General features: G+C 46.8%; 1 protein-coding gene across 4 annotated transcripts in view; it reads left to right on the top strand.

The window, feature by feature from the left end:
- Positions 1 to 12,627, top strand: part of LOC128887577 (mucin-2) — a 295,584-nt gene that overhangs the window by 156,532 nt on the left and 126,425 nt on the right. For all 4 annotated transcript variants that reach the window (XM_054143612.1, XM_054143613.1, XM_054143614.1 and 1 more), the window contains exon 3: positions 11,033 to 11,123. In XM_054143612.1, coding sequence (XP_053999587.1) covers positions 11,033 to 11,123 — 91 coding nt within the window. The remainder of the gene's footprint in view (positions 1 to 11,032; positions 11,124 to 12,627) is intronic.

Here is a 12,627-nt window from a genome sequence, read left to right on the forward strand (position 1 = left end):
CGATAATGCCAGAGGGGAGTCTCATATTTCCGATTTTCCTAAAACCAGGTTCGGCGCACTTACTTTGGTCTTAGAGGTCTATCCTATCTAGTGTCCCTTCGGGCTCGGCAAAGGGCCCAAGTCCAAAACCCAAAGGCTTAACGAGTTGCGCGTACTTCGTGCAAGGCAAGTCAGCTCACGACGTTACAGGGTGGTAATGGAGTTAATTGCCGGCAGCGGGCGAAACCGGGGGCTTACAAGTTGAGACACCCCGTGCACCTGATACCAACAAATTGCTTGGTTCTTACATTACAACGTGATCCAGTGCGGTCTTCCCTTCTGCATCCTTCAGCCTCTTTAACGTCCCTAGCTGATCTGGGAGAAACCATGCTCAGCCGTAGGAATCAAACATTAGATCTTACTTTGCTTTGAAAGTAACGTTCAGTAAGCGATCAAATTATGAACGCGTGTTGAAATCGTGGGAATACGCTATTAAAAATATAACAATATATATTATAAGAAAGAAGGTGTCGTTTTAAGGGTGCCTTCAGTTTCATTCTCAATCAATGTGAGCAGTCAAGCTCGATTACTCAAGATCTGCTACCTCCGCGTTCGTTGTTAGCGTTCTGGGAAAGTTGCGGCGCGCGTTGTCCGCGTAACTCAACGTTGAGGAGAGAACTGCTCGCGAAATAGGATAATACCTCTGCAGGACCTTTCAGTCTTGCGCGTTGTCGAGGGACGACGACTAGCGCAACACAGAAAAGACATTAGCCAGCGTCGTGAAAGGCGGCCGTGTGGGGACAACGGGGTTGTTGCGTCTGCAGGCTTTGGGGATGATGGGTTGATGGTGGAAACGCGAGACCCATTGCCCACTGGAGTGGGCTTCAGCTCGGTAAAATTATGACTGCGTTACGTTGATGCGTCATACGTTTATGTATCACGCCTTCGTTCGCGCTCGTCACTTCGTCGTTTCGTTGCTTCCACCTACCTTGGAGCTATTTAGTATTTTATGTCGGAGAGTTTATTGGCTTTCATTAGTTTGCCGCCTTTCGGGATGAAGTAGCTTATAATTACTGGGTTGGATAAAACGAAAGCAAAAGTATGAGTTGCATGTCATTTTTTTTTCATTGGAAATAATTATTCTTTTTTATTGTATTATTCGAGTATTATTTCAGGAAAGCAATGTGCTTCTTTATTATGTTCCATTCGAATGGAAAAATACGTAATCGGATGTTTTATGCAGTATGAACGCATTATTTTCCTTAAACGCTACATAATACATTAGTTTATATTTAATGCAAAACTACCAGGAACCCAGGCGACAAACTTTCGCACTATATTAAATTATTCTGACATAGTCAATCGCATTGTTGCGAACAATACTTACTTTTTGGCGAAAATTTGGTTCTATATATCGTCTGCGTAGCTAAAGGCCAGTTAATTAACGTCATTGGTATCTGTCGTTCAATTAAAAACCAATTTTGCAGGGTCCACTTAATTGGTCGGTTTTCATCGCCCCCCCCCCTGCCCCCGGTAGATATTGCTTTACCACCTATAGACCCTTTTGTCTCGTCGCATCGTCTTATCAGGAACGCCTAGAATTAATCGTGTATCAGGTTCAAGGCTCACGTACGTGCACACCGGTTTAATCGAAGGGAGAAGATTAATTAAATTATATGCTGCTCGTAAAGTTAATCCCATCCTTTAAATTGCAAATTTCCCAGCCAGCGATTAATTAATCATCCGGTGTGCAACGTTGCAAGTTAATTGCTCGAGCTGAAAGACGTTGATGGTTTAATAAATCCCTTTTGGGAACGGATTTCGGAACTTGGCGAAATTCTTAATGTTGTTCGACGCTTGGTATTTCCGGGGAATGTTCGACGAATTACTGCTTTCGATTCTTCGTCAACGTCATATTAGCTGGCAAAATATGAAACGCTTGTGAACTTGCAATATAAGTCTAAGAAATACTTATTCAAAAATTATATTTAATCAAATTGTCGCGAAACCAAATAACAAGCTAGAACTGTATAAATAATAAAATAATTCTGTTGATTTAAAAAAGATTAAAATCACTCCATGGTAGAAATCGACATAATTAGAGTTGAAACGACGTGCGATGGTTCACCAGACCCAAGTTAAATCCATTGTTTCCGAATCGAAAGCTTTTGGGACGAAATAATAGTTGAGATCGGATCTTGACGTCGAATGAAAGGACGAGTGCTTTGCGTAGCGCGGTCGAATCTGTTGGGAATCGTAATCGGCACGAGTGGTGGCCTCTGACCGCTGGAAAATCCAGCCGCTCTCATTAGCATTTAATGCCAGCGAAACTTTCGGCTATAATGGCTCGTATGTGCAGCTTGACGAATGCTCGAATTAGAGGCGAGAGGGCTGCCAAGAGTTGGTGGTAAGAGCGGGGTTTTCGAGGAGGCAGATCGGAGGTGAACCCAAAGAGACGGAGCCCGATGGACGTGTTCCTGCTTGAAAATGCTCTCCATCCCTCGAACTGATTAAATTCTTCCGACCGTGATTACCGGACCCCCTACAAACACACAAATTGCTTTGTGAGATTCTTAATTCGCCGTGAGTCGTATTTAGCGCTTTCAAAATAAGTGATTCTCTCGCTAACATACTCGACAATTATATAAAACATAAATTAGCCACCATCTATCACCAAATCATCACGGAATATCTACCATCAGAAGTGACTAAGAATTACGCTTTTCAACACACATCCCCCATAAGTTGCTTTATCACTCTCTAACCACAGCATAAAGTTCACACGTTATCAGCAGTAGCTTATCCCGCCGCGGTGTGTATACTCGATTAAAAACGGTGCATTACCCGAGAAATAAGGGGGCTGTAAAGAAGCCCAACGAAGAAGAAAGGAGAATTATCCTCGTAAATGAGTGGTCGGAGGAAGCAGGCAGTTATCAGAGCGCGCAGATTCAAGCGTAACTTTTCCAACCGGTGCTTCAACCTCCCTGGTCCGAGGGGGGTGGTATTTCGTTATTATCCGCGGAAGTTAATATCCGCTTGGCGTGTATGTAAAAACTTGCGAAAGTTAATACACTTTTAATTTTTATTTTTGCACGTACGCGCCCGCTGGCGCACGTCAGCGCGCCGGGCGTCGGGCGGGAGAACTTTAAATTCTCATGCCGCCTCGCTTAATCCGCGGCTTAAAGAGCTTAACCCCACGAATATCTCGTCAGAGCTTCCCCCGACGGCGGTCCCGTGGTGCCAGAGAGCAGGTTTATTAGCGCGCGGATTTCGGAATTCTTTTCATCCCCGGATTGCGACACGAAGCCTCCCACGCCGTTTACATAAGCGAGTTCTCCGGATTGCCTTTTTGATATGTAGATAAGGGGTGGTGCCGCTTTTACGCCGTTTACGCCCCACCGCGGACTAAAGGGAAGACGTGGGGCACACGGTGTCCCGCGATTCTCGACTTCGCTGTCGAGGATCTTCGTCTAGAGAGGATCGAGACATCCTCGGGGGTGCAGGTACTTCTTGCGTCGTTCCAAAATGTCGATATCCACATTGTAGGGGATGATTCAGTGCATGTTAACTCCCTCGACGAATTAAATTAAATGTTAATTGTTAATTAGATACTGAAAACCATCGTTTTGTAATAGAAATAGAAATTCTTTGGAGTTCTTCATCCGAAATTGGCAGTCCTTGATCGAATGAAGTTTTGAATAGCTATTTCAGGACCTAGATATCGACGTGGCGTAGTTCCACCTCGATTTTCTTGAGGGGAATCACAGGTCAGACGCGATAATCGACGCGGCTCTGGCGCCGCACGTAAACGCTCCCGAAACGCACGGCCAAACAAGGCCGAGCAATTATGAACAACGAGCATGTCCGGGACAAACAAATTACATGTGAACAGTTTCGCGGTGGCGATTATGGGTAAATCTTGTTAACCAAGTTTGAGCTGAATTTCGTTTTCGAACGTCTGCGACTGAAAATTCAAGCCGGAGTTCCTCGTGCATTTTCTCCTTTCGTCTTATTTCTAAAATTTAATTCGTATTAGTATGCATTGTTATTAGCTTTTGACAAACAGTCAAGCGTTTTATTATTTTAATTATTGACTAACCTCATCCAACTCTTCGTAAATTAACTCTTCCTCCACAATAAAGAAAGATTGCAGGACTTCCAAGGTATGCCATTTTACCGCGGCACGATAAAAGGATAAATGATCGGTTCACCCACGGGCTTAGGTTTCTATTGGTGTTACGTTCTCGTGGGATTCGAGCGTCGAATCAGCCAGTGTATGGGAAAGAAAACAGCGGCCAGACGAAAGGGGGACCCAGTTTTCCTGCTTCGTCTTCGACATTTTACCATTATTAGGCCGCTTCACTCCGCGCGGCGGCGTTCATTTACTTCTATTATTTGAACTAAACAGATTTGGTTCGCACTTAGGTTCTCTTCAGACTGATAACCACATACGCTCCTCTCTCCGACTCGTTCCGTACTTTCATCGAGGTCTCTCGTTTCATCCCTCTCCGTGTATTCTCTGTTAGTATCCGTTAGTATCTCGGTTGATATCTCGTCCAATACTCGTGTATGAAATAGTCAGTTCGTCAGTTTTTCGTCAGTTCGCGGTGGAAAGGGGGGCTGGAGTAGTTTTTGCGAGCAAATGGAAGCCGATTTCGGCGCGTTTCTGCAATTAGAGATACAGTAAGCATCAAAGGCGTGGAAGACGTGAAATTTCATCGGAATCCATGCGACGACCTACGAGAGAAATACACGCGGAGAAAGAGAAGGGTAGTCAGCAATGAGAGCTAGTCGGTTCGAGTTTGCGAGTTCCAAGCCAAGGGGATTGCCGTATATTAAAGTACTTTTCGATTCCCCCTTTCCTTTCTGCGCCAATCCGTAGCTCTCTGGACCGTTCCACCCCCTCACCCCGTTCGAGCTGGCTCCCACGTCTCTTTTCCGCGCGTTCTTCCTCTCTCGTCAGTCTCGTTGCCATTCGAATCGCGAGTAATCGTAAGCCCCCGACTAAGCCTCTTGCGTATTTTGCACGTGATGTTCCTCCTCTAGCTCGTTCACGATTTACCCCGATAAGCCTACCGCTCGCTACGCAATAACGATGGTCAAGTCACGGACATTAATCACAGCCCTTCTTCTTCCGCGGTAATTAACTCACGGATTTTTCCTCGTCTTCGTCTTCTAGATCCCCAGTAGGGAATATTTAAGGAGAATCGGCTTGTTGGTTCTTTGGATCTCGGATGGTGACTACAGTGCCAACCTGAGGAAACGAAGGTTTCGAGAGGAGGGTGTTGCTAGATAGGAAATTTGGATAAACGAAGATAAGAAGGGAATGCTGATTTTTTTTAATCGAACTTGTTTTTGGAGTTGTTGCACAACTTCTAATAACATGCTTAGCATCAATTCATAAACTTTCTAAAATTTGCTCTACTTGTTTTTAAAAGATCAGGCTTATCGGGCGTACCGTGTCATCGTTGTTCGACTAACTTACATTCTGCAACGAAAACAGAAATTTTCAAAAATCCGCAAACGCGGTGAATAACCGATCCATGAACGCGGTATTCATCGTGGAGGGGTTCCTTTTGGTGCCATTAGTCATTAGCGATTCTAAAAGCACCCGGGGTAGAATATTACAGCAGTAGCTGCGGCGGCTTTTACCATACTTTAGCTTTATGCGAGCCTCATTCATCAAAACCCAGCGAGCCCAATGGCTCCGTGGGTACACGGGTTGGCAATGGGTCGTATATTGCAGCGAGCTATTTATGATTTGCGATCGTACGGCATTAGACGTTTCGGAAACCGTCGACAGTCTTCTTTATGACATACTTACGAGTCCCGCAGTTTCCTCGTATCCTTTTGGAGCTCTTAAAAAATTTACTTCGGAAGCTTAGAAATACAATACTATGGTGCCTCTGCAGTAATCGTTATAATAATTAAAGTGCTACGTTTTCGCTGGCAAATCTTTTGATTTTTGTTTCATCTTACGACGAATTCGTGTTTTATATAGTTTTTATCTAATTAGAACACGTCGAATACGGGTAGAAGTAATTTAATGTTCATCTTTATCGTACCATTAAACGGAAATAATTATTCGAAAGGTCAGATTAAGGTCAATACATTTTGAACATCATCCAGAGTCAAATGCATACAACATGACTAATTCAGTCATTCCATCGACTTTCCTCCCACGCAACCGAATCGTATCGCCTCATTTCTCGTTGTCAACTCCCATCGCACGCGAGTCGTCCTCCGAGCATTGATCTAGGCGCGCCATCGAGAGCCGAAGAAAAGGTGAGAAGCTGTCAACCCTGTCACGCGTCCAATGGACCATACCGACGGCCCATTATCGGCGCTAGGGAGCTCCGTGGAGAAATAATAAAAATGCCATTAGTGTCTCGACGTCCCACGACGCTCGAACGATGTGAACGTTCACCCCAGATTTCGGGCGATATATCTCATCCCCTTCGACCACTTTAACGTCTTTGTCACGGACTCTCCCACTTGACGAGGTTAATCCTTCTTTCTGGCCTTCAGGCTTCCTCCGACTCCACGGTTTCTTCCTCGGTCCAGCGGCCAGGGGCTGGACGACCTTAAAATCCGTTCACGAGCTGGAACGAAAATAATTGCATCGTGATTCTTCCGCTTTTTCCTTCGACTCTCGGTGCCCATCCTTTCCCTGCCGTCTTTCTTCCCCCTCGCGACGTTGTTCGCTCCTTCCTCGTCCTTCTTCCTCCAGCCACGACCGAGAGGGCATAAATCCTTCGGGATCGTCGCCGAAAATAAGATAAAATCTCGCTGCGACGGGGTTCGTCGGCCAGAGGAAGGAAAAAAGGCAAATTCCCGAATAAACACATCCGCGCCTCTTTATGGTGGCACTTTGCGGATCCACCCCGCCCTTGAACTCGGTGGCCTGTGTACTGTTCGCATTATTAACTCAACCACCGGAAAACGTCAACGCGCTTCGGTCTCCTTATCTCCTTGCTTTCCTTTATTTTAACGCTGTCGCCCCGCCTGCATCGTTGCCTTTCACCCTACAGCGCGACTTTTATCGCGACCGACTTTCGAGGAAGAATTCCTTAACCTTTTCATAGTCTTCGGTACGATCGTCGGTAGGTTTAGTGTAAATCTGTCGTCATTTTCATGGCTGTGATGGTCCTAAGAACTCACGGAATTACATTTTACGGCAAAGCGAGGCTAAAATTAATCTTTTGCCATGATCATCGGCGTTTTACCGCCGATATCAGAGCCCATCGCAGCGGGTCGTTCCTAGTTGAACGCATTCCGCCATTCCTGAGAGCGTTTCCGCTTTCTGTGAAGCTCCCGGAGCGAAGGAACGACTGAGGATCGGATTTCCAAACGTTTTAATCGGCGTTTTTCTTTTTTCTTCCCTCCTCGATCCCTCAGTTCTCCCCCCCCCCCCCCCCCCCCGATGCTCTGCCCCCATTCCACGAGGAGAGGTCCTTTTCCAGAAAGGAGTTATCGTTGAAGAAAGCTACAGGCACCAACGGCGTGCTCCTGAAAAGGGGCTGGAGACGCCCGGCGGGGTTAAAACGACCCCCGCAGTCGAGGCTGAAGTCTGAAAGATAAGGTACCCCTCTTCTCTCTCTCCTGGCCTCCTAGATTATGGAATGGCACTTTAATTACACTAATGGGAGAACCAAATGTTAATTACAATTCGAAGTCTAAAAGAGAGACGAGTCACGGGCGCCGAAAGACGGAGAAAGATAGGCGCCGTAGGGGCGGGGAGGCAAAGATACGCACAGGGGGCGGGGAGATGGGACGAGATGAGATTTGCCTGCGTAAGAGGGTTTCCGTGATTAGTATTATTTAATTAAAAATGCCCAGTCTCATTATGGTCAGCTCTCATAAAGACCGGTTTTTGCTCCGCGGGAAGTCGCTTGTAAATTGGATTATCGCTGGAGAAAGCTTGAAAAAGTGTCATAGCGAGTGCTCGTTGCTGTATGACGCGAATTTTGTAATGGAAGCACGAGAATTAACTACAGGGAGGTCGGAGTGGATTGCCATTTGCTTGTTTCGTTTTTATTTTCGTGCAAGAATAAGTTGGAAGAGGATGCTGTTTGTCATATTTAATATACAGTCAGTGTCGTGAGTATTAGTACCTTCTACATTTATTGAAGACATTCCTCCTCCCCTTTCCGTTGAGAGTTTCTGGTCTATACGACGCGATCCTAAGCGTGAAGACGACTACGCGAACGGCTACGACGACGTGCTATCGACGCCTGGGTGGAGGCAAGCTGCAGCCGGGTTTCAATTTAAAGTTGGACGAGCGTGTCGGGATTTCAATGTACAAAATGCGTATGCTAAACTTTTCGCACCCCTCGTAGCCACCGCCTCGGCCACCACCCCTCGGTACGCCTTCGTCGTCCGAGTTCCGACAACGGGGGCCCTTGACGCGCGAACCAACACTGGACAACGTCCCCGACGTTTTCGGCTGGGAAAAATCAGCAAGTCTGATGCGCCCGCGCCAAGTAGAAAGGGTGCGCAAGTAGAACGTCAGCTCGTCAGGGTAAGCCTGCTCGCGGGACAAATGTCCCGTCGAACACTTTGAAGTCGCTGCTCCCAAAGGACAAATTACTTTTTTCGAAGCACGCCGCGCGTCGGCCTTACCTTCCCCACCCTGACTCACCCTTAGGACCCCGTAATGATTGCAGCCGCGATCGAAGGTGATGCATATCAATGGGTAGGCTCGTAATGAACGCTCGCGTGTTAAGAGAACTTTCTAATGGTTTCCCGACGGAACGTCGACTCTTCTCGTCTTTTTCTCCGCGGGACTGCGTTCGAATTTGCATCTCGCGACTCGGTCCCGCGAGCTTTCGACTCGGTACGACGGTGCTCTGGGGGATCGCTGACGAAATACACGATTGTGTTGGGTTTCATGAACGTGGACATGTTAAGGGGTGGGTTGCGAGGGAGAATTAAAATTCACCTGGGAAGGGCTCGACGTTTTTCTTGGAAGGCTTTAAAATTGATTATTTGCGTTTCAAGTTGTGAGTGCGATAGACATCAATATTATGAATTGTTTAACACAAGTATACAGGGACTATTAGAATATATGTACATCTTAATTTGCTCTCGTAATCTATGTTCCAAAAGAGGGTGCTCCATTTCCAATAATTACATACAAATGTCTCGAGTACCTATTAACCCCTCGCAACGTTAATCGACGACCTCCAGTCGACCTCGAGGCACGAAGAATAATTTATCGCCACCCATAAGGGTGGCAGGGGGCCATCGAGGTTCCCGGAGTCGATTCGGGCGGCTTCGACGCGAATTTAAGTTCGACGTCGTGGTAAGAGAGATGCGTCACGTTTGCCGAAAGAAGACGCAAGTACGAGGAAGAGGCAAGCGGAACGAAGATGTTCCAACGTCCAGGCGCTCGCGGATGGGTGAGAAGTTTCGTCCCAGGAGTTGGATTACCGCGTGGCTTCGGTTGGATTTGAAAATCGTGGGGTCCCGGATACTTGACGGGTGGCGGTGGAACCTCGGGAGCGTGATTGATTTTGCATACGACACGGATTGGACAGGTTTGAGAAATTGGACTGGCTTTCTGGCTGGTTTGGCCTCTCTGCCCTCCTTGGCTGCTCCCTTGGTTTCGCCGCCGCCCCTTCGCCCACGCGTTCTTTCTATATCGCGAGTGCTGTATGCCTCGGACGTTATATCGGCGCGTGTCTGCATACGCGTACACTCCCGTTCATAAATATGGAGACACTTACCACCTTGAGTGAATAATTAACGTACGTCATAAATTAGTAGAATGTAGATGTTTATACAAATTCATGTCTCTACAGATTGGGATAAGGATCTGTGATTTAAATGATAGTACTTCGTGTTTTTTGTAAATAGGGTAACGTGTATTTTATTGTTAATATTTTTCTACGAAGAAGTCAATAGCCGGGATCTCAAGGTTGGTAAAAGAAGTTTTAAGAGAATAAATAATGCAACACAAATAAAACACGCGAACATAAGTGATATTCATTAACAGATTTGTAGCTAACTCCGATCGAGGAAGTGTCCTCGTACTTATGAACTGGGATGTACACGCAAGTTCCCGTGGCGTATATACACAAGTATTCGAGAGTATCCACCCACGGAGACGGAGAGGGGTTCCCACTCGTATCTCTCGCAGGGTAACGTCGAAGGGGATTGGCCTCGAACGAGCGATTTGTGCGATCTTCGAGGACGTATTTATGAGCGTTCCAGGCCCGCTTCTTCCACTTTCATATTGCGTTCACCGTTTTGGACCGAGAGCTGGCGTGAGTTATGGTGTGCAAAGTGCAACGGTGACTCTTACGCGTGGAGCGACCGTTTTTGGAGGATCGTGTCCGAGGAACCTGGTTCTTCGCAATGCTCCCTTCGTACAAATTATTTAAGAATTAATAATTAATACACAGCTAACTTGGTACACCGTAACAGTACGGCGTGTCTCACGACAAACAAGCGTACAGAATTGGTTATTCCTCCACTCTCGAGAGTAAATACGACGTGTTTTGATGCAGACGCAAGAAGAGGCTGTTGGACCATTCAGGGTTGCTCGTCTGGCGTTATCTGGCGACGTCGGAGTGGATAACAGGTCGAACGATTTATTCTAAACCTTTATCCAGGGGTCCCTGGAAATTTATGAAAGAAGACGCCCGTTTAACCGACTCGCTCAGTCATCCCTCACGATGGTGGTGAAGCCACCCTTCCCTGGGCTGTCTTCCCCGTCTTCGTTCCTCTTCGAGTGGCGCTTCTCTTTCCGTCGCTCTTCCCTAGCTCGAGGCTCTACCCTGTGCTCACATGTCAGCCCTTTATTTTATACCAAGACGAGCCGGTCCGAGCCTGGTCCTAATATTAAAGGGGATGGTTCACCCTTAGCGCGTGATCGGGATACCGAAATTCTCTGATCGCGAAGGGAGTTCCTTATTGGAGGACGAAACGGAAGTCGAGTGGCAGAGTTCTCGAAAGATGTTGGCGAGAGGCCCTTTTCTAGCTTATTATGAAAATTAAATTTGTCACACGTATACTTCACAAAATAATACATTGTCATCGTGTTTTCCAGTTATACCTGAGCAAAACGCGGCAGAGTGGCCTTTCAAACGATCTACAGCTGAGTCTCTCACGAACGGTCAGTCCAACTGTACGTCAACAAGGTAAGTTTTAACTCGTCGATTTTTCTACGACGTTTACGAGCAACCCTCTCGAATATCTTCAGCGTCGTCGACTGTAAAACGCCTCTGAATTTCTGACGGCGTTCGAAAAGATTCCTACCCCACCGCGGGTTCGTTTTCTCGCTTTTTTCTCATTTCTCGCGATTTCGTTGAAACTTTCGGCACGCACACACGAAACACCGTCGTTTAATGTCGCAACGACGGCATCTCGCTTCGTACGTGCACGGGAGTAATGAAGGCACTGCCGAAACCCAACGTTTCGAAACTTTCGCCAATTTCGCGTGCACTCGGTTAGAATAAATATTCGATCGTACTGTTGCGCTTGGCAGAATTTTTCTTTTATTTCTAGTGGATTAATTGGATTGCGAATGGTGTATGACGTAGAAAGTTCAAATTAAAATGATCAAAATATCGCGAAAAAACGAAGAATTTCTTTTCATATTCCGAGCTCAAAAATGTTGAGAGCCACCGCTCCGTGGAAAAGACATAAATTTCTAACCCTCCTCGCCAAAGGAAGGTACGGAATTTGTGGAAAGAGACATCAGCCACGCATTTTCTCTATTTCCATTGATCGAGAGGTCACGATTTTCGCGTACAGAATTGCTGGATCGCCGGCGACGTCGACGAGCCGGTGGGGTCGTGAAAGCGACGAGGAGGCCGCCATGCATAACCCCGCGACGGTCTCGCATAAATATTCTAATAACTTCGGAAACTAATATGATTGCAACCAGCAGGAATAATGTCCTGCTCGGAGTGGGCACGATGACTGTATGCGTGGAATACGAAATACGCGTGGCGTCCACGAAAGCGACGCTCCTCGAGTGACCATAGATCGCCGCGAGGGTGGAAGCGATCTCTAGCCCCGATGACAGTTGTTACTTTAATCGAGGCTTCCCGTCCCGTTGGCCCCCGTAGAAAATAGTTATGGTCAAGCACGACACGACAAAGACCGCGAACAGGTATTGCATGAAACGATTATAGCATTCTGCTCGGGGACTTGGGTATTATCACCGCGAAGGTCGACGACGCTCGAGACGAAGGGCACGTATTAAGGGGGATCGTTATTAGAAGACCAATTATTTAGGCAGTTGCAGCAATTTTGTTCAATCGAAAGTCGTGGGTGCAAACTTTTGTAGACGCGTTTAATTACTTAATCGTGTTGTATGGATGTTTCAAGTTGGTTGTGGGAATTATTTTAAGGGAAGATGAAGGAAATAAAATTTAGTGGGACATTTGGAGTTATTCGCGGTCCTCTCAAGCTGATGACCAACAGCAGCTCCTCAATACTCGAACCTTCGAGAAAATATAAAACGTAATCGACCTATTCGAAATTCCTGCCCCTTCGACAACCCTCCGCCCACCAACGCCACCGTCGTTGGCGTACAGCGAATTAACGAAACGCAAGACCCGTTCGAGGGTACGACGCGGCTATCGATCCCGCGGCGCGGTTTCGAGACGCTCGACGAAAATTCATTCCAGCGTATCG

The sequence above is a fragment of the Hylaeus anthracinus genome, unplaced genomic scaffold (genome assembly GCF_026225885.1).
Source record: "Hylaeus anthracinus isolate JK02 unplaced genomic scaffold, UHH_iyHylAnth1.0_haploid 11989, whole genome shotgun sequence".
Lineage (NCBI taxonomy): Eukaryota > Metazoa > Arthropoda > Insecta > Hymenoptera > Colletidae > Hylaeus > Hylaeus anthracinus.